The sequence below is a fragment of the Bombus vosnesenskii genome, unplaced genomic scaffold (assembly GCF_011952255.1).
Source record: "Bombus vosnesenskii isolate JDL3184/JDL3185 unplaced genomic scaffold, Bvos_JDL3184-5_v1.1 scf7180000013262, whole genome shotgun sequence".
Lineage (NCBI taxonomy): Eukaryota > Metazoa > Arthropoda > Insecta > Hymenoptera > Apidae > Bombus > Bombus vosnesenskii.
The window spans coordinates 4,417,011-4,439,531 of record NW_022882922.1 but is presented as its reverse complement, the minus strand read 5'-3'; the positions used below and the strand labels follow the sequence as shown (position 1 = coordinate 4,439,531).

General features: G+C 39.7%; 1 protein-coding gene across 2 annotated transcripts; it reads left to right on the top strand.

Annotated features, from left to right (window-relative positions):
* The first annotated feature begins 3,724 nt into the window (after positions 1–3,724).
* LOC117243617 (FMRFamide receptor) lies at positions 3,725–22,001 on the top strand. 2 transcript variants are annotated; one of them, XM_033511271.1, is made up of 5 exons: positions 3,725–4,360; positions 16,954–17,804; positions 18,578–18,846; positions 18,927–19,116; positions 19,718–22,001. In XM_033511271.1, exons 2-5 carry the CDS (start codon positions 17,460–17,462, stop codon positions 20,309–20,311), a joined length of 1,398 nt encoding a protein of 465 aa, XP_033367162.1. In that variant the 5' UTR covers positions 3,725–4,360; positions 16,954–17,459; the 3' UTR covers positions 20,312–22,001. The 2 variants fall into 2 exon arrangements, with proteins under 2 accessions (XP_033367162.1, XP_033367154.1); XM_033511263.1 differs by lacking the exon at positions 3,725–4,360 and adding an exon at positions 6,019–6,729 and having other exon boundaries at positions 19,718–20,311.
* The last annotated feature ends 520 nt before the right edge of the window (positions 22,002–22,521 follow it).

Sequence of the window (22,521 nt, the reverse complement as noted above, 5' to 3'; positions counted from 1 at the left end):
TTTATCCTATCGATCCCTTCGTCAGTTGGGTGAGCTCATTGGCGAAATTACGGAGCACGGGAGCAGCAGCAAGTTGAGCGTCATGCGAGGAACATAAATCGGAAAAGCACGATCTTGAAGCGATTGGTGTGCTTTGACGGTTGAGCGGGACAGCAGGAGCAATCGACTCCTTTGTAGCTATGTACGTTACACGCCGATGCATACAGAGTTAATGACGATACATCGCGGTGAACAGTTATGCTCAAACGCTAACGATATTACGATCGATTCAATTAGAATGGTCTGACCGTGGAAAAGCCACGAGTGTCGATGGACTTCGAAAACCAAACCACAGGGAAAAACGTGACGAAAATGACGCGCCAACGAAATTAACTTTTGCCGTTCCGATTTCGTTCCAATTCGTCGCACTATCCGCCGTTGATCGATTGTTCATAGAACAAAAAGCAAATACGGAGCGGAGGTTGATAGTCCGCACATCCGATAATCATGGGATTATTTTCGCCGCAAAATTACCTACGCGTCGCCCGGATTTTTACGTAAAAGAGTTCCGCGTGATATAGAATATTTTCGAACGAATACAGATTAAAACGAGAAAACCTCGGAAAATGTAAAAAGCTGTGACGTCGAGAGTATCGTGCGTAAAGCGTAACGCGCGTCATTTATTTTCCGCTTCTCCGTTACTTCTTATTACTCCCGCTGGAATACGTAAAGCTCGACGCTAATTCAACCGATGTTATTTATCTGTGCGCCAATTAACACGGACGATGAATCGTTCGTCGACATAAGCGTCGCAGTGTCGCGGCACAATTACCTTCAATTTTCTGTTTTTATCGAACAAGTTGGATAACGCGAGTCATCGCACGGACGTAGAATACATTTACAAATGGGAAACGAACGACACAGAGATACCGATGGCTTCGTTAGATTCAAAGAACGGTGACAGAGATTCTCTTGAAATGAAACTACTTAACAGAGAAGGACGAAACGTTGGTTGGCTCATGGGCTTTACGATAAAACGAAAGACAAATATCAAGTTCTTAATACGTATATTAAATTCGTAAGAAGTTTCGCGAATGAAAACGCTTATTTACCGAACGGAGAAGGTTATACAGACGTAAAACTTCCAACGAAACGTTAATACTAATAACAATTAACGTACATGTAAAACTGTTAATGTACGAGGTTCGCTCTGTAAGATTCGCAATCGCGATAATCTCGATATTTCATCGAACAAATGATCTTTGCCCGAAATAGAGTCGAAATTGCTACGAACACGCGACTTCTTCGTAATAATTGAATCCTCGAATGCGAGCAACGAGCCTTCGTCGTTCGCACGATTCTTAAAATCGTTAGTTTTCGGAAGAATGTGCGTCATGACTCGCGCGTTCCGAGTAGAAGTTCCACATTGTCGTTCACGAAACGAGTATTAGACGTCTCGAGTTCACCTAACGTCATCCAATCCCCGGTTTGTATCGTCTAGAGTCTAGAGAGCGGTCTAAAAATACGTGTCACGTTTAATTCCGGTAATTGGGTCGTACGATCTTCGGTTGGCGGTTCGAAACGGTTTTTACGCGCAACCGAAAGATGGTCGAGCGGCGAGGACGGATGCGAAACATTATTTTAACAACGCTCGACCATACGAACGCTGTCCTTTAAACGGTTCGGACGAAGATGTGAATACATCGAGTGTCGGTGGTGGTACGCGGTTGATCACCGGCTGAGAGATCGTAAATCACGCGTTGCCCGTGACAGATATCCCTGTGATCTACGGGGAAGACCTGCTTCGTCTCCAATGACGATTATAGAATACTGCAAATTGTTGCTCGGTCGGCCGACCCTTTGTCGTCGATAGAAACCAACGAACTCGACATGTTCGACGAGCCGCTGCTTGTTCGAGCGTTTTCTTTCTTTTTTGTTGAAATGAAATTCCTTCTTCGAGCGGAAATCCCCGAGGGAAGTTAATCGACCCGTACCTGATCCGGATTGTACGAGTACACGAGGAAACGCGATAAGCGTTACAACGTAAGAGTGCAAGGCAAATATCAAAGATAACACAGGTGGAATCGATGAACGATATTCCTAGCGATAGTTGTCCTTGTTCCTGTCGCTTACGTCGCTAGATAAGACGAAATTCAGTTACCTGTTCGTTCTCGTCGATGCGACCTTCGAATCCATCCAAACGCAAGTCATCCGTTTTATCTGGAAAAATCTCCGGAAAAATCGTTTCATAAGACCTTTCGTTTTCGGGTATCCACCACTCGCAGAGGATCTCTCGAGACTTTTTCTTCGGACGATTCCAGGGGATACGATTCGCCGCTCGAAATCCCGCGGGGAACACAACTTTCAACGAGCAATTTCTCGCGATAAACGGTTATCTTCGTAGCGAAATTTTGGAACATCGGCGACTTTCGAGCTCGGCCACCGGCTCTTTTCTATCTGTCATCCACGACGACAACCATCATAGATCGAACGAGTTACTCGGAATCTCGCCGAAACCAACGTCGTGTTTTCTTTATATATTTGAAACGTTCGACAGGATCGAGCGTGTTTCTTCCAAACGAAATTCCTGACTTTCGTCGATTCCAGATGAACGTTCGAGGTCAAGCTGTATCACGTATGCGTCGTTTCGCGGTAGAGAGATCGCTTCCGTTGTCGATGTCGATAGCCAAATTCCAAAACGAGTTGAACTCTAGGCGTCCACCCAGCGATCGTGATTGCCCGTGATACCGTAATTAATCGAGTCTGTTACGCGGTAAAATGCTGGTCGCTCGAGGAATCTCCGGTCGTTCGTCTTCGCTCGTATTTGCCGAATGCAACGTAGCCTCGGCAGACGAATATTTACGCAGATTGTGCGGTCGAAGGACGAAAATTGTTGCGGTCGAGGAAACGCTTACGCTACTCGAGGAACGGGATATTAACGAAAAGAGAAGATTAAGGCGACAGGGAGGAAAGATCGCGCTTATCGTACGTACCGAGTACTAACTGGATTTCGGGGGACAAAAATAAAAGAGTAGTCTCGGGACTCAAGCAGTCTCGTAAGAAGCTTTGCATACTAATCGCTGTATCTTAGCCGCTTTCCACGGCGGAATCGAAAGAATCGGAAGGCGGAACGTACAAGATCGGACGAGAGGTGCGATTAACCATCGAAGAGCCAATGCCGATAGGTCGAGCACCGCGTAGATCGATCTTTCGAGCCGGCTCTGACGTCGCGTCGCGATATGAATGAAAGTAAAGATAGAGAAGGATGGACGTCGAACGAGAACGAGACGAATCGAAGCGAAGGGGCGAGGGAGGAAAGGTGGAGAAATACGCGGCCGAGAGAGTGGGTGGCGAGAAAACAGAGCCAAGAACTAGAAACGAAATCGGAGAGAGGGAGAAGAGGGAGACTGGCAGATCGAACGAGATTAAAGGAAGAAAGAACAGCGAGACAGAGGGTTGATCCTCGTGGGGGAACGACGTCGTAAAAAGAGACGACGGAAGGGACACGCGGAAAATAAAAAAAACAGAAGACAATAGGAAAGAATGGAAACGACGCGTAAAAATGATGCGACGAAAGAAACAAAGGGTAAAAACAAGGGACGAGGAAGAAGCCGAGGAAAGATGGAAATGAAAAACTATGACGATAGCGAGAAGAAGAAAGACGGAGTGACGTAACGTTGGTAGGGGTAAGAGAGAGAGGGAGGAGAAACCGCGCAGGCGGCGTCCACTGCCAGGGTCACTCGTCGTGCGTTCGCGAATGCTCTTGTGCTCGGATCATTCTCTTAGTGGAGCACTCAGTACGCTGCAAGCGCTCCGAGACTGCGTGTCGACTTTACGACCTCGAATGAAGAAACGAGGGGTTCGCGAAAATTCATCCTTTCAATTGCAAGCTACAAATGTGAAAATGAATTTTTCAACGCGGCACCGCTGTACAAAGACTCGAAACGGATCGTAAGACGTTTTTCAGCGAATCGGAAGTCCGCTTCGGGCTGGCGGCATCGAATTTGCGCGATTCGCCCGGCTAAAAAAAGAAAACAAACGAGATAGCGGCACTCGAGTAAAATTCTGAACGAAGATTCGGGGCAAAGTGATATATCGACGAGCGTGCGACGATAATTTTAGAACGAAACCTTTCGTCCGGTTCCAGGTGCCAACGAAACGACGGAGAGACGTATGAACGAACGAGTAAGGTGTAAGCGCGATTAGAAGTTGCATCGCGTCGAGGAAGCGAGGGACGCGAAGCGTCTCTCGAATCACCGGTGAAAAACAGCGCTTGAAGAATCTTGCAAAGTTCGAAAGTGTAGCCTGTGTTTGAAGATATCGCTGCTGGTGCAACGACGAAGCAATATATACGGGATATCAGGAAGAAACTTTTTCGAAGGTGCGAAAATGGAACACAGATACGCGGCTGTTTTAAAATATCGGATCGTCGCGATATCACCACCGCTTTTCCAATCAAAATTTCCTCGCGATTAACATTACGCCAAACTATTCCCACGCTCCTACGCCCACAGTCATTTCTATTAATCTTCGCTCCCTCCGACGATGCGATTCGCGACGTGTTTAAGTAGGTATAAGCAGACTCAGTGTCGTCGTTCACGTATCGAGTATCCAAGTATTATAGCTCGATTAGCATGCCGTTGGTCCGAAAAGGCGTTTTCCCTCGTTACGGATGGCCGACCCTTTTGGTTCTCCGAATGCTAGTTCGATTACCGGGTCTGCCCTCTATCTAGATCGAAATCGCGGTAGAAATTAATTACCAGCGTCGACGTTTCTCGATATCGTTCCACTTGACCATCTTTTTCCACCAGTATTCATTCCGTTAGAATTCGTTAGAGTTCGTTCGATTCCTTCGCTTGTTCGTTCGGACTTTGTTTTGCGGTCATGGCGAGTGTAACTTCGGTCGATCGCATAAAAATCACCGGGTCCCGTGAGAAGTCGATGTTTCTCTCACGGAGACGTTTTAATTGTGGCGGAGTAGCTTATCGGGCCGAGTGACAAACTAGAGAGATACCAAGTGTCACTTTTCGAAGAGCTTTGCTATGGGAAAAGAATCGCTTGCAACCACCGGAAGAAAGAAACCGTATGTTTCCATACGGTATAACACCGACGCGTTAATTACAGTTTTATGAATTTTGTTGGCCGCTCAAACTCGGAAACAGGACGGATCCGGATCGGTGATTAATAGAAGAATCAATTTCCGTTGAGGCAAAACAATGGCCGAGCAAAGTTTGTTTCGACAAAGGGCCGAATCAAATGCAAATTGCACGGCATTGCGCGACGCGGAACTATTTCACCAGCGAACACGAAATTACATTTTAGCGAGAATCATCGTCACCGAAGCTGTACTTTCTCGTTCGTCTCGCCTTTTGGAATGACCGATGAACCGCGAGACAGATACTTTCGACTGATTTTTTCCAGTTCTCGAAGAAATTGGTAATTTCGACGTGTCGCGTCGAATTTCAACGAACCCGGAATCGCCATATAGCAGAACGGTTCGATGAACGAAGAACGAATTCGTCCGAAGTCTGGTGAAATCACGGAAGAAGGCGGCAAAGTCGGGGCGTCGGGATGCAAAGAAGAACGGTAAAAGGAATTCGGCAATACCGTGGTCCCTATGGCGAGTAGTAATCGCAGAGGGAGAAACTCGATTATCTCGGCTTGCCGAACACCGATCATTCTCACGATCTCACACGGAAGAGACACAAAAAGAGATCGTAGCCTCGAGAACCAATCGATCGCGTTAACGCGAAACGACCGTCGAAAGAAAACCACTTCGATACCAGGATATTGCGATAAGGGACGAACGGACGACAACCATCTACCCTTTTGGGCTTGCCACTTTTTCTCGAGGCAAACAAAAGAACCCGAGAAAGTGCGGGTTCAACGGGAAGAATCGTGATCGACTTTCGGAGCAAGCGATTTCAGATCCCTTAGACGTCGTCGATCGCCAAGGGAATCGCGTAACGTCTATCGAAAGAAATTAAACTTACGATTATCTACGAAGACGAAGAGCGCGTACATCCAACGAAGAATTAATTCTGTGCAAAGGGCCAGCGATGATAATTCGTCTCGTGAGCAGACATGCAACGTGAACGAAGAGTAAGAGTGAAACGTCCGAGATAGCGGTGATTTTAATTAACGAAGCTAACAAAGTGGAACGATGCAGTTGTCAAATACTCGATGGAAACATCGTTTCGGCGATTTCTACGTAAACCGGTAGATCTCCTTTAAGTACAAGATATAGAGAAGCAAAGTTTGCAAGAACTTTTGTACAGAACGGTGTGCGAGTTCTCGTTCGAACGAACGATTTAACGTACCGTCTTGTTTGTTCCATTGTGATCGAAAGAACTCGACTTGTCCCGTACTGGTTAAGCTTAACGGCAGCGCTTTTCCCACTAACAAATTTTAATCGGTCTCGTACAGCGAATAGAATTTCGCGAGTCTTGGCGCGTCGGGAGCCAGAAGGAAACGCGATGCATGTATCTATACACCCCAAAAATCGATGAAAGGAAGGACACGCTGCAGCATCTGACGATAATCTCCGAGACGCGCGTGATCGCGGACACGCATCGACTCGCGACTCTGATTCCTTTTACGTACATTCCCGCGATTCGTCCTATGATTCGCTCTCACGCGCGATAGCGACGATTGTTAGTCACCGCGAGAGTCGATTAATTATGTCACGGTTTCACAATATGCAAATACGCGCATCTGGAGGCGCGGGCTGATACGTCGCCATTCACCCAGGTGAGCACGTCGAATTACCATTAACGATATTGTGCCTATCTTTAAACGTAATCGAGAAATTGCACGTTAGATTTAAATGTTAACGAAATGTTCGATGTAATTGAAAGGACGAACGTACTAATTCGTCGTGGCAAACCTAACTGTCGAAACACGCGAAGGGCAATTAATATTAATTATGTGTATTTATTGAGCGCAGCAGATAATTAACCCCGTAGATTAATTTCGCGAAAATAGACAAGTATTTCGGAGATTTCGTGACGTTCGGAATTGATTTTGATAAATCGGAATGCGAGTTTTTACGCGTCTACAGGAAATTTGAAAGTGTAAAATTGCACAAGGTACGCGTAGTATGAAAAAACATACAAAATGCTGAAAGTATGGCGTTTTCTACGATACTCTATACTCGATAGATAACGCAATTTTCTACCGAGGTTCTACTTTCTTCGTTGTATTCTGAAAAGTACGAATTTGCGTAAAAATCCGCAGTCTATTAATAACATATTCGATCGACTGTTTCGTGACTGCACAATAATTAACGGGAATTCGGTGATGGAAACAACGAGTGCGTTCCGTCGCCCGAATCTATTCGATAGCTGTATCGTCAAACAGCGAGAAATACGTTACACCAATATGCATATCGATGCATACCAACGCTGATTAAATATTTTCTGTGATTTCGAATTTCAGCGTGTCCAGCGTATCTATCGTAGAAAATTAATCGACCTTCGATCCTTCGAAATTTCGCGCTCTACCATTTCGATAAATATCCGCGGATACCGTCGTAAAGCTTTTTCTTGCCTTTTCCAAGTGTTTCGGCAGCGCTAAAGCGAAGAACATGACAGTTTGATTTGTGGAAACAGTGACGCGTGAGAACACGATGGTCGTCTACGTGATATAAACGAAACACGTAAGGCAGCAGCAACGGCAATCGAAGAATAATTTTTTCGCGCTTTCAAACACATTTCGCTAGCCGTAACGACAGCCAGACCGAGAGACCATTTCGATAATGCGGCGGCAAATAAAACGCGATGTAGGTGGTCCCACGTCGAGGCGAACATGACCGTAACGCTCCTAAATTTGCGATTTACGACTGAGATTTCGGTGTCAATCGGTTTTACTCGGCCAAGTCGGCTAGTCCGTTGGGGAAAGATTAAACGTTGATACAGTCAGAGGGTGCGCGAGGCTGACGTTTCCTTTTAACAGAATTTCCTTTTTCAACGACCATCTATTCGCGTAAGAAAGTCTAATTTTTTACATAGCCTCCTCGATACACGTAACTTTGTTCGAAAACAATTTTCACATCTACGTAAGAGAAACCAGCCAAGTATTTCGGTCGGACAAATGCGAATAATTTCTTTGCGTCGCAGAGTTTCGGAAAGACTGATAAATCTTGTCAGCAGCGAAAGCTTCGACAAAAGAATAAATCGCATCAGTCTACGATTAATCATCTTTAGCTCAACGTACTTCGATATTACTCGTATTCGTGACGAATTAACGAATCATTTATCACGAAACAGGGAGGAACGAACAATATGAAACGGCAAACGCAAAAGTGTGCTACTGATACATTGTGATTTCGGCGTCCAACGGAGCGAAAAATCGCTCTGATTCAAGCAGCGCTTATTTATATCGAATGATTGGGAATTAAGACAATCCGTTGGAACGATCAAAGTCTAGCTGTGTTTTGTCAGAAAATTCGTTAATGCTTATACGCCCGCAACCGACTTGCTCCTCCAAACGAGTATCTTCCACGAGGGGTTAGAATAACCCCTTTGATTAAAGTCCTCGGATACCGTGCAGGTTCCATCAATGATTAGCCACAAAGTACATCGAAGAAACGATGAAAGAAGAATCGATATGGTAAAATTCACCTAAGAGGAGAGCTACTTTGTTCAAAGTTTTAGCAGCTTAACGATCCTCGTAAAGGGACAATAGGAAGAAAAAATCGTTATCAAACGCAATTTACGCCGGAGTATGGATATTACGCTTGCATTCTAAAATTTTATTCGCATCGTTCGCGTCGTTTCATTAAACGACGTCGCGCGTTTATGGGAAATTTCAGTCAAATTCTTGCCATGTAGGATGTTAACCATACCTCTCTCGTATTAATAGAAATTTTGCGATCGTCGCTTTTATCTCGTATGTGAAACGTTTGCCTATCTCGTGCACATGGTGCACAGAATCTCGTCAAACTTTAGCTCACGTTGATCACTTGCTTCTATGATTTTTTAATTATCGTCCAACAGGGATTGGCGGAGTTTCTCTTCGATGGAAGACTTTTCCAGTTACATTAATACCCGATGATACCGTCGAACAAAATAATTCTCAAGTGGAAACGACAGACATTGCTCGATTTAATTCGTAGCCGTAATTATTTATAGCTATTGGGTATTTATCCGACTATTGCGAGTAATTTATCCATCGATCGATAATCAATCGAGAATTTGTTAAATGTTTATCACGTATTCGCTCGATAACATTTTTTTACTAGCCACCGTTGCAACTGACGTCGGAAAATTACCTTCGTATAATATAACAATAAACTTGCGAGTGGAAAAATCATATTCATCGAGTTTTTTCGTGGAAGGTAACGTATACGCATTAAAGGTATTTACGTGACGCTACACACCAGGCAATTTTCTTTATCTCGTTTATCGTACCATCACCCGAGGCCGGGATCAAACACCGAATGGAAGGGAACCGATTGCCTCTTCATCGAATTTCGAGAGAAATTCCAAGTGGACGGAATTTTATCTTGCCCGATTACAGAAAGACACTTTATTAATTTCCGTTTTATAATAAATAAGCTGTTACAACGAGAAGAATGCATAAAGGATAAAGGGATTTAAATTATCTCTCTAATATCTACGAGCACAAAGAGAAAATTATTAAGCGAACGATTACGCCCTTTGGTTAATAAAACAGCATAGAACGAAAAGAAAACAAAAGATTCGCGGAAATTCCAACAAACCTAAACTCGTTATACCTAAATCTTAAGGGATATCGATTTTCGATGTTGCAGCTGTACTTTGATAATCAGAGAGATCCGTTTACCATGGCGAAACGTACGATAAAAGGTAATTTACCGTGTTCCATCAATTTTATCGTGTTTGAGGTGTAAAGTAAGAAGCGAGTAACTGTGGCAACGTAAAGCAAGCAGAGGTACGAGTCTCCCTAGACGTCCTGTCTGCCTTTCAAACTTCTCTCGCGTTTCTTCTGTAATAAAAAAAAGAAACACGAGAAGAGGGAAGACAAGCAGAGGCAAGGTCTATGTTCGAATGACAAAGGTGAAGATTAGCCAGGTAAATAATCATGTTTGATCTCCCTCGAGAGTCTGACAGTACGCGTCGTGTCTCGAACGAACGATCGAGATAACAGAGACTCTCTTAAGCGCTGCCAAATCCACGTCTTTATAGTCGACAACTTAGACCGTTCCCTTGTAATCGATGTCCCGGCTCGGCTAGCAACAGACGAATGAGAAAAAAGAGCCATTCAATCTGACGAAGAAGATGCGTCATATGTCGCCCTAAGTGGAGCTTTCAAAGAAGAAACGTTAAGGAATTTTATGATAAATTCTTTCCACCTATCAGAGATATAAGAAAACCAACGAGTATTTGCGGCAGAATCGCCTACTATCTCCACTCGCTTACCCAGAAATATTCTTGGAAAATTTGAAATTTATCCGGGACGTATTTAGAAAGAAGAAACACAAAAAGTAGGCTAAACAATGGTAAAGAAAGATAAAAGATCGCTACTTCTCGATTCCGAGATCTCGTTTTAACGCCGAGCGACGTGTAACACGCTCGTGATGCAGGAATTTGTTTTCAATGTAAATAACGCGATGCTTCTGAAAAAATCGTACACGCGCGATAGACGTACGCGAAAAGCGGAACGGAAAAAAGAAACGAGACGACGCGATTAATATCGAAAAAAGCCTATCGTCGACTCGATAAAATGGTCAGCTGTCGCTTTCGTTATTGCCAACCCTCTAAAAATACGTGTAGCTTCAGTCTTCGACTCTTCTCGCTTCAACTCTGAGTCAACTATAGGAACTTCTTATCTAATTTTAACGCGAAACACTGTGCACGCGGATAGAATATCGCGAAGTACGAGAGATTGCACGGCCTTGGCGATTGTGAAATTTGGATCGGGCCTCGTAAACTCGAAACCCAGCATGTTTACGAGAAAATTTGCCGATTAGCAGATACGCACGCTGTCTGTAAACGATTGTATAACTCTGCTATGACATCGCCGTAACGCTCTCCCTCGCTTTCGATTAATCGCCAGATGTTCACAGCTTTCTATTTCACTTTTAAACACCGACACGACGTTTACGATCGACTGATCATTCGCGTTCGCAGTTCCTCCGTTGCTCGTTCGTTCGTTCGTACGAACAAACATCGACGAAACTTTTACAAAAGTTCCAGCCTGATACTTCTCCACGCTTTCGATAATCAATTTCCGTTTCGTAAATGAAGCAAGTATCGTAAACGTTCGCGATCGTGGACCCCGATACTCGTCGAGGAAATATACTCGAAGACAGAAGAAGATACAAAAGCTTAAAGGCGAAAAATTTCCCAAAAGCCGTGACATTTACGAAATGGGACGTGCGTAAGAACGACGAGGTTTTCGTAGAACACAATGACTATAGCGTAGCGAAAATAATCCACATGCCATCGTGCCACTTTTGTACGTACGATCGTGTCTGGATCTTTTGAAAAATAAAATTCTCAGTGGCGAGAAACGGTACGCGTCTAAAAATGATACCAGCGATATTTTCTTTCTGTTAATCCGTGCCAACCTAACGCCAGTTACTTCGTGTTCGAATGCTATCAAGAAAAAGAGGAAGAAAGTAACAGGCAGATCCAGTGAATTTAGTTTCGTCGATGTGTGCAAAAGGAGGACGTAACGGAGACCCGGAGACACGCCGTCTGATCTTAAACGGCTGTTACCACTTATCGCATTCCCATCTCGTGCCGCGGTTACTCCACTTTCCGTGGCCAATGAAACCAAACGACAATCCAGCAGCGGCTGACACTTTCGTATTTCTCGTTAAACCAACGTGTGCCGTTATATTTTTGACAATGACGCGATCGCGAAGGCTCGATTCGAGCCATCTGCTTCTAGTTGAACGACAGCAGTCGTAAAAGAAAAAACATGAAAACAAGCACGCGTATCGAAAAGAACATTTCTCGAAAAATAGAAAAAAAGCACGAACGATGAATGAACTTGATATCTTCCGAGTCGAAACTTTCTTTCCTACGGCTACCGAGTTTCCTTTTTCAAGGAAAAACCGTGCTAAAACTCGTGACACGATTTCTAGCTTCCTAATAGCTGGGTATAAGTGAGAAGACACGTTAGATGTTGTTCACACTTGGAGGTTATTACTTATAAGTGACGGTAATACCGTCTCATTTCCTGGCTGCTCCACTTTGCAAGAGCAACGAGATCAGTAGCCTCGACACGACGCGACCGATTTACCAAAGTCGATTTAATGAAACGCCACTTTTGTCTCGTTGACTTTGCGGTCAGCGGTTTACGAAAACGTAAATTCGAAGAATCGTGTTCGTTGCTGATACGAAACAGTGGAGATACTCGAGACGCTTATAAAAGGCCAGCGTGTGGTGATACGGAGCAAGAGAAACACCGCTGTTCTACCGTTTGTAAACATATAGTGATTATTTGTCAGCCATTCCACTCTGATCTATCAATATCCTAGTTGTGCATTTGTACGCGTAGCCGATACGACGATATAAATATCGCCTTTAACCGTGAATTATTCTCTCGACAACCATACCATTACGCAAAAGTGGAAACGAAAAGGATTTTGCAGCTCGAAATACCTCAACGAGTGGTATCTAACATTTTGACGATGTAACACCGATATCAAACTTTCCTTTCATATAATAGCAATTTATAGAATTAATTATAACGATTCGAAGAACATTCGGAATCGAAAAAGAAATATTCATCGAGTTCTTCGATACCGTCGGTGAATCGCGCGGTCGTTTGACGAACCGTAACAAATACAAGCTCGTAAATAATAATTTAAGGTCGAAGATGTCTTAACGACTTTATTAGTCTTCTTGCCGTAATTACGACCCAGTCATTAATTATGATAACATAATTTGGTTCGCCGTCCCGGTTGAAAACCAATATCGATATTGATCTTATCGTTACACCGAGGTTACCGCATCCATACTTCCAACCATTCCACGCGAGAATTACGTACTTTCCTCTATATCTATTTCCCGAACGATATTACGAAAACTATTCGTACAAGTTCGACCAACGTAATTTGCGTTCCCATAAAAGAGAGAGCTCCATTTCCGCTATTGTCGATAAGACGGCATAATTCTGTCGAAGGTTGAATGAAACATTCATAGACCACTTTATGAAACTCGTATCGCAAAACGAAACAACGAGAAAGCATCTGGATACCGTCGTAATACGGATAAAAGAAGCAACATCGGCAGATTAATTTTTATGCAACGAGAGGCCAACCCGATGAGACGTTTTCATTAAACCGTTAATTCAAGCAACGATGTACGCAGTCGTTAGCCTTAATCGTGATTAAAGCGACGTGGCTAATGCACCGTGTACTCGGTCACCGAGTATCTCTTCGTGTCATTTGCACGCAATCGAAATTAACCAGAGACATATCGGCAAAAATTGGTTCAAACTCGCAGCCCTTATAAAAGATGCGTAGCTCGTATGCGTAGCTATTATTTGGCTGCTTCGAAGGTGAAACTATGTCTAACGAATATTTATAGAAGATGATGATAATTTCTGCGTAATGTTCTCGCGAGGAACTCGCTATGCGTCACGGTAAAACGACGATAGTTACTTAACTTCCTCGAAATCCAATATACCGCGGAAGCTAATTCACGAGTGAATTTCAAGCAATTCCATTACGGACCACCGGCATCGTGAAAAATTTTCAAGATAATTCAGGTTGAACGAGGCAGCGACTATTTCGCACGAGTGAACACGATTTTCCATAAAATAGATAAAACGACTATGGTCCGAATATATTCTCGTGCTTAGTCACGGTTAGTCGATGTATTTACTTACCGAGTTCGAAAAACAATTCGAAAATGTTTCTAATTGTTTCGATTCAGTCGCGTAACATCGATTATTACGTTCAACGAAGATACCACGATACAGACGTAATTTTTATCGCTTAACGAATTCTAAACACTTTCGCTGAATAAGTATTCGAGCCGCCAAAAACGATCAACTATTTAAGAAATCTATTTAAAATGTTACGACTACGTAATAAGCGATTCGAACTTGTAGAATAAATTGCGCGAAAGTGATTCTCCGATTAGAGCGGAGAACATGCGCGTACTGCGACAAATTCGTACCACGAGAGATAATACGATTTACTAAACGCGTTGAAATCCTATTTTATTTTTTTGAAAATGAAGCTTTAAACGGAAAAATTGTATTCTCCATTTTCGACTTATTTTCACAATGTAAAACGAAACTTCCTATCGATTAGCCACGTTCAAGCATACTTGATAAATTTTCAAACGAAAACCATTTTCTCGAAAACTAGGCCGAGTGTGTAAACATGTTATTCTATACTTTTTTTTCTTACTTTTCCCACAAGGAATCACGCGGTGTTCGTACTTTCGCACGTTATTCGGCCGAATCCTCTAACTAGACGCAAGCGCGATCACTCGATCTTTGGATATTTTCAAGAGTACAGCTAGAGTTTTCGAAATTACGCGTGTTGATATATTGGCTCCTCATAACGGAGGGTAATATAGCCCCCGGGGAGCATATTGCTCTCCGTTAACATGTTAACGTTATTTCATTTTTTATTTATATTATAATCACGTAGACATTCTACAGCCTAAAAGAAGGAAATCGAAGAGATATTTTAAAGCGTCGTTAGCTTTTCTCATAACGAGGACATAGCGAATGCACATCGTGCGAAAAAGAAAGAATATGCGGTGTGATTTTTGTATATAAGCAGAAGAATTCGCTTTATTTATTTTTGATCTTAAAATATTAGCAAAAAGAATTTGTTATGATCTTTGTTAGGGAGCCATATTACCCTCGCTTTTGTACAAGCCCCAAAAACGACTTCTTTTCGTAGAGCATGTGACGTTCGATTAAATTGTTTTTCTTCTAACTTTAATTATTTTCTTCTTTTTGCCATTCGTCAGAGATAACCTTGTTAGTTTACGAACATTTTACGCGAAGGTTTAAAGCAGTTTGAGTTATCAATCAGATTTTGGGAAGAAATATAAAACTGGGCGCCATATTACCACCCTTTACCACTCTACTCGTGACAATTTATCCAGAACAAGAAACTAGAATTTCGCGAGAACAAAAGTGAACGACGGCACTTGGTTCCTCAAAAGTTTGATTAAAAACGTAAGCGTTGCCAATGAGACTCTCGCTCGTGCAGCACATTCGTGAGAGATACGCGATAAAGTTAAATTTCTTAAATGGCCTCGATTCTTCCTTCGAAAACTTTTCTTTCCCGTTCTTTCTTCTTACGTTTCTCTCTTCTTTTCCTCTTCCTTTTTGGCGACCGAAGATATCGAGTTTAATCGCTTGTCGATGATAAACGATCGATAGTTTCTACTTTACTTCGCCCACTAAGCTGTCTACCGCTGCGAATTGCGCGCAAAACTGTCTAAAACGAATCTGAATCGACGCTTTCAAGTTTAAACGGCATTTGATAGCTTCTATCGAAAACAACGGTACATCGATGCGTTGTATCAGTGTTGTATCAAAAAGGGAAACTCTCGTTCATTTGCAAAATCAACGACACCGACATTAGGAAAGGACGAATTAACGATTCGTTGAAACGTACCAATCGATACTCGAAATGGCGGAAATTGTATCGAACCGATCGTTCGATCGATTTAACAGCGATGCCTTGCCCCCTATGTCATACCAACTTGCTTTACCAATCAATATCATCGACGATTAATCGTCGATTTTATTAAATTTACTAAACTTTTCTGTATAGAATGTTCTCGCTATTTTCACAGGTTGATACTTATGTTAGCACAGAAAATTGTTCACTATACATACTGTATGAGTTATACGAAACTTCTTGAAGATGATTTCCAACAATTTTACAATTAATTAATCAAAAAATCATAAAGTCGATCGAAAAATGTAGAAACGTAGAAGAGGCATTTATCGCGAATACAAATAAATATGATAAAGCGGGAATAGTGGTCTGAAATGCATGTACGATTGCAACAAATATCTTTTAATTTTTATATACGTTTCCAGATTCGTTGAAAATTTTACCGATATACCATGATGGCCCTGTGTCGTTATAGCGCTAATAGACTTTTAAAAATTATTCGTGCAAAGTTTCTATCGGTATTCAAACACTATATATACTACGCGTGCATTATTTATAAAAACTTGTAAGATTTTTGACTTACAGACACTCTAGTAGCGTCGCAGCTCCTTAATCCGACCGGCCCTTTCGGTATACAATGGCAGACAAGCGTTCAAACGCTCTCGTTTTGTTGTAAAACACGGCTTCGTTTTTCCCTCTCATCGTACTTTTATAATTCGTTCATTTCGCTCGTTCGTTTCGTCTCGCCGTTGATATTTAAAGCTTTGTTATCGGTTGAACCATTGAAGCTCGAAACTCACGAAATCACTGGATCACAGATAGTGGATGTAGTTCGCCAGTTACGTTTACTACCTTCTCTCCGTGCTACTGTTTACCGAATAAGGTCGATGTCAATGCCTACAAATACACTTCCGCTATATAGAAACATATGTATTGTTTTTGCGACGGGGAAGCAGACAAACTTTCGGTCGATTCGATCAACGCTTGACGCACCGTTTTTGAATGTTACGCGATTAAGGACACATAGCATAAGTTACATAAGTTACAATACGCGTTGTATTGTCTTTTAAAAAGAAACAGGGCGCGACGATCCCGATCTCTGGCGGTGCATATTAGAATTTTATTCCCATTACGCAGAATACATATATACATTTATGTATTATATAGTTTTACATTTATTTATTATTATATCAATACAAGTTATAAGAATTAAATTAAGATGTTTATATTTATATTACAATATTTATGTATATGTATTTATTATATACATATATATACATACATATACGTATATACTTACTCGAATGCGTATTATGTATATTGCAGCCAACAAAAATAAACGAGAAATTACATTTCAGTGTACATTTCATACTTTTTGATTACAGATTCCTGGAAATGGAAAACTGGAAATAGGGAGACGAATATGAAACTGTGAAATTACGATATATCGCAGATGTACGCACAAGAAGTTAACAAAACTGTCATGAAGATCGAGCAAATCGAATTAGAATCGATACTGTTTCAGAACACGCGAGAACGATACGAAACTAGATAACACTTTGGGATTTCGATAAAATATTCGTCATGTTACCAAAACTATTAGTTCTCGGCTCTCACAAGGTCAAAAGGTAGTGAGAGTCGAATTAAAATAATAATAAGACGAACGTATTAAGATTACGTACCGAAGGATTGCATCGAACATAAGCTTAAATCGTTCGAAGCAAAGTAACAAAGACAAATTCATTCCCGAGTGAATCTTTTCCTGAAAGAAAAATCTACAGTGAAAAAACGATCTAATTACATAGGTACTGATATGTACATAAGTGATAAAGACAAGAAATATTTTTGAACAGTGAGGCATGAGATTGAAAGGAAATAAAAAAAAAGACTGATGAAGAATCGGGTGAATGAAAAGAAAAAACGGAGATACTTGAAAACGATGGAAACAAGCCTCAAAATTTTCAACAGCACCAGTTACTACGATGCTGGACAATTATTGGAAAATTTATCGATTAAAGAGACCACGAGAGAACCACTCGAATGTAAACAGGAAATCAATTCGAACGGTCTGTTTGATTTCATTATCTATGGCGTGCTGATGAACCTGATCGGTCTTTTTGGGATATTCGGCAACGCGATTTCGATGATCATTCTCTCGAGGCCGCAAATGAAATCGTCGATCAATTACTTGTTAATTGGCCTAGCCAGATGCGACACCGTCTTAATTATCATTTCGGTAAGTAAGTTTGTTAGTCGGAACGTTTAGAGAACTGAACGATCACTTTTAAATCGTGTCGACAAAATATTTGACACGGAAGTTCCTAAACGCTCAAGTTGAAACTTTAAAAAATTTACACCACCATTATCTCCTAAAGACGAGAAAGTAGTTTAAAAGGACTAGGTAAAGAAGAATCTTAAATCGCAACCACCTACGAAGCAAACGGGAGATACATAATTCCTTGCACGATAGAATATACGAACGTTCAGTAATCGCGAGTTTATAACTACGGGCCAATCTCTGGAATAAAGTTACTTGGATACAGATTACGATGAATACCTCGTTAATTTATTGTTCTTTGTCAAATGCTTTGTTTGTAAACAAGTTATAATACATATGCTATATTAATTATTAACGCAAATAATTATTGCTAATTGGAATTTCTAATCTCGGTAAAAATACACGTATCTATAAATCGTCACATTTCGCGAATCGCCATAATTTCGAAATCAGTATCAAAAGATATTTTAGATAATAGATAGATAAAGATACCTGCAGATAATTCAAATACAATTTATACGCGCGAAAATATGACGTTTTTAGAGACTCCATTCAATTTATTAATTACTCTAGAGGGAGAGAGAGAGAGATTCTCTCTAGTTAAGTTTTAATTGTTAATGTAAAATTCGCTTTCATCCAACTGCAAACAGCTTTCGTTATATCGCTAAAATGATAAGCGAAAAAAGAAAAGATAAAGTATTAAGTGAAAAGAAAGTTTATGATATTTTCAGATATTAATTTACGGCTTACCTGTAATTTACACGTATACTGGCCAGCTGTTCGACTATAAGTTCATCGTGCACCCGAAGATAGTCCGATTCTTATATCCATTATCATGCATAGCGCAAATAGCAACGGTGTACTTGACTCTAACTGTGACTCTAGAGAGATATATCGCAGTATGTCATCCTTTACAAGCTAGGTCTTTTTGTACATACGGACGAGCTCGACTAGCCGTATTGATTATCGTGCTATTTTCCTTTCTTTACAATCTACCAAAGTGAGTAATTTCACTTCCAGCCGATTTAAGCTTGAATTACACCGCTAATATAAAATACATTCTTTTTATCTTTTTTACAGATTTTGGGAGGTAGATTACTATGCGGAAGTTCATTGGAAGTACAATGTTACTATATACTGCATATATCCGGCAGACTTGAGAAGCAACAACTTGTATGTCACCGTTTACGTCCACTGGATGTATTTCTTTATTTGTTACCTGTTTCCCTTTCTTGCTTTGGTGATATTCAACGCTGCCATTTACCAAAGGGTAAGTAAAATAAATCGTGTCGTTTTGAAAAAAAAAAAGCAAAATTTCGGTAATATCTTAATATCGCGGATTATTATTATTTTCAAAACATAGAGTACTTCAAATTCATTTATTATTTCTAAGTTATTATACAGAGTATCACCGTAAAAGAGAAGAAACTGTAATGCAAATGCAACATTGCAATTCCTAACATGTTATCACCGTACACACGTACGAGCATACCTATTTGGAGCAAAGTTTATAAATGCATACACTTAAGAATGCAACTATGAATACAGGTTTTATCATGTTCCATTTTCCAACTCGTTCATTTCTCTTGCACATGCAGTCACTTTTTTATCTACTCAACTTTATTTCTCTTCGATTTTCTATATCTATTCAGAATCTTTATGAATCATTGCCGAACTTCTTCGAATCATTCTGCATAGCTGAGCGAGCGCAAAATTAATTACATCTCTTTTTTCACAAGCTGATTTATTGTATTTGATTCGTGTAAAATTGATTTCATTTCGAATCGAGCGAAGGTAACGCTGCTCTAAAAAATAAGTTACTTCTTACTACAAATAGATATTGATTATAAAATTATAATGCGATGTTTCAGGTGAGAAAAGCAAATAGAGATTTGCAACAGCTTTCTCGACATCAAAGACGCGAAATCGGACTAGCAACCATGTTACTTTGCGTGGTGATCGTTTTCCTAATCTGTAACATCCTACCGCTAGCCTCAAACATTCACGAGACCTTCTTCAGCGATCCGCCACATTGGTTGGTGCAGACAGGCAATCTTCTCGTGACAATCAATAGTAGCATCAATTTCATTATCTACGTGATCTTCGGTAGGAAATTCAAAAGGATATTTTTGAAGCTGTTTTGCAATTCAAAGTTATTCCGACCTGGCAGAGACAGTCCAGAATTTCAAACTTACGACGAATCGATCGTTACCAATATGACCAATATAGAATTAAGGAACTCTATCAGACATTATCACGTAAACAGATCGAGTACTATCAACAGAAATAACAATGTCTCGAACGGCAGTATGCGACAAAGCGTGAAAATATCAGCAAGACCAGCCAGTCCAGGACCTTGTGTGTATTATCCTGCAAGGAGTCCTGTCAGAAGCCCTAGTCAGATGTCCGCAACATCAAGCACACAGAATGGGTGGAGTAAAAAAGATGTAAATTCTTCTTTGTAATAAATCTTAAATATTTAATCTAATCGCAATAAGTCGACGATCATTCATGAATAACAATGAATATCTTTTGTGCATCAAATAAGATGAAATAAGAAAATCTTTTTGTACAAAAATCATTCAAATTGAATGTAATCAGATAAGCTCGAAAATATTGGTGTTTATCTGTCTTGCTAGTTAATTTTCGGACAAAAAACAGCATCGATATTGTAAATTTATTCTCATATTTTATTAAATAATAATTCAATCTCTCGAATTATTTCAATTTTTATTTAAGTTTTACGTACACTTGTTATCTTTCTTCTTCTTCTTTTTTACAGTTACCATCGATAAAACAATTTACACATACTTATTTTTATAAAGACTTTAATATCATATAATAATCACAGAAATTTCAGAAATGCGGTGCATTTTGTCACAGATTTCATACAACTGCTTCATAATGTACATATTGTATACGAGACATTTTATCATCGTAATGAATAGACATTACTTAAATATGTGTAAAAGGTCATCGTTCTCCGAAGTTTGATGCACGAATTAGGAAGAAAATAATAATATTTGAAAAAATATATTTTTCGACTATTAGACAAACAAAAGATATTCAGAAACAAGAATATCGTTGAAAAAACAAAACATAAATCAGTACGTGTTTACTTGTTACAAAACCTATAAAAGGAGTGATTACCTTGCACGAAAAGGCATTCTCGCGTTGTTATAATCCACAAAAATTTTAGCAAGTTGTAAATATACTCAAACTATTTTGATATGTTTAAATAGAGACTTATAGGTGAAACTTATTTTTGGTGTATAAGTTATATCTATAATGTCCATTATCTTTCCTGAAAACAGGCATTGAAAGAGAAATGACTAAAATAAGATCAACGTTCCCCATTACTCTTATTCTTATAAAGAGGCTGAATTTATTTGTAAACAAGAATCAAAAATTTACGCAAATACAGTATTATCAACATTTCTCCAGCACTGCTTACAATGTTTGAACGAATGTAAATAATATCCAAATTCGATAGGAATAAAATTTCACTCGATTTTGTATCTTGAAAAGGATAAAAAATAAATAAATATTTAGATCGCGAAACAATTCGGTTATTTCGAAACGTCATTTATAATAGAATACTTGGATGTGTATAACCGAAACATTGAAACACAAAAATATTGTATTCGTTATAGCTCACTTATTATTCTAAGATGCTAAGGTGTATTATACTGATCAAAAAAATAAAAACATTCATATATGTAATAATTAATATTTATGTTTATCATATAACGGTCTTCCCTCCGTGTAAAATAAGCACGTTATTCACTTCATTGAAATCTTTTATCTCATAACTAAAAAAGTATGCCTGTATTTTTATTTTTTTAGATCTATACCTTAGTACTTTAGAATGGGATACAAACATGTACCTGAAATTATTTACTATGAGTAGATCGTTTAGATTCTTTTATATTATGTCGCAATAATTCTTCTGTGAACGTCGATATACTTTTGTTAAGAATATTTCATGTAAAAGGAGATATACATGTTATCAATATATTTTGTTCTATTATTTCTATCAAGCGTACAAACTTTTATAAGCAACACAAAATGTTACAAATGATATGTATAAATACAAAAAACGAGAACTGATTTAGTTAGAACTTCGTGATGAATTTTGATTGATTTGAATTTAAAAAAAAACGTTTAGCAACCAAACTACGTCATTCTTAAAGTAGTAATATCAAAATTTAGGGTCAAATAGAGGGAAAATAAACGCTCTCATAGTTATATGATAAAAAATAGTATGAATCACATAAATATACATTATATTCTAATCACAAGGTTTCGATTAACAGGTAATTAAATTCGAAATTATTATGATTATATAAATAGTATAGGCAATAAAAATATATCATCGTAAATTAATTGTAGATATTACTTCCTTGCGATTGTAGCTATTCAGAACCATTCCAGCTTTGTAGATATTTTAATTTATAATTGATTACGTAAACACATTTTTCATACTGTTCCTTTCATTAATAATGCCCTATATTAAATGGGATTGTCCTACATCATAGTTGAATAATATTATGAACATTAAAACATCCATACAAAGATAGTAAGTATAGGTACAGTTAAATTTATTTTTAGACTTACAATATATATAATTTATAAAAAATTAAAAATTCTTGTTCTAAAAATTTTGATACATTGC

Bases quoted from the DNA above. Each gene is read 5' to 3' on its own strand.
- LOC117243617 (XM_033511271.1), top strand. From the start codon at position 17,460: ATGAAGAATCGGGTGAATGAAAAGAAAAAACGGAGATACTTGAAAACG. The intron at 18,847-18,926 runs GTGAGTAATTTC...TCTTTTTTACAG, and splicing joins TTTCTTTACAATCTACCAAA to ATTTTGGGAGGTAGATTACT. The intron at 19,117-19,717 runs GTAAGTAAAATA...GCGATGTTTCAG, and splicing joins ACGCTGCCATTTACCAAAGG to GTGAGAAAAGCAAATAGAGA.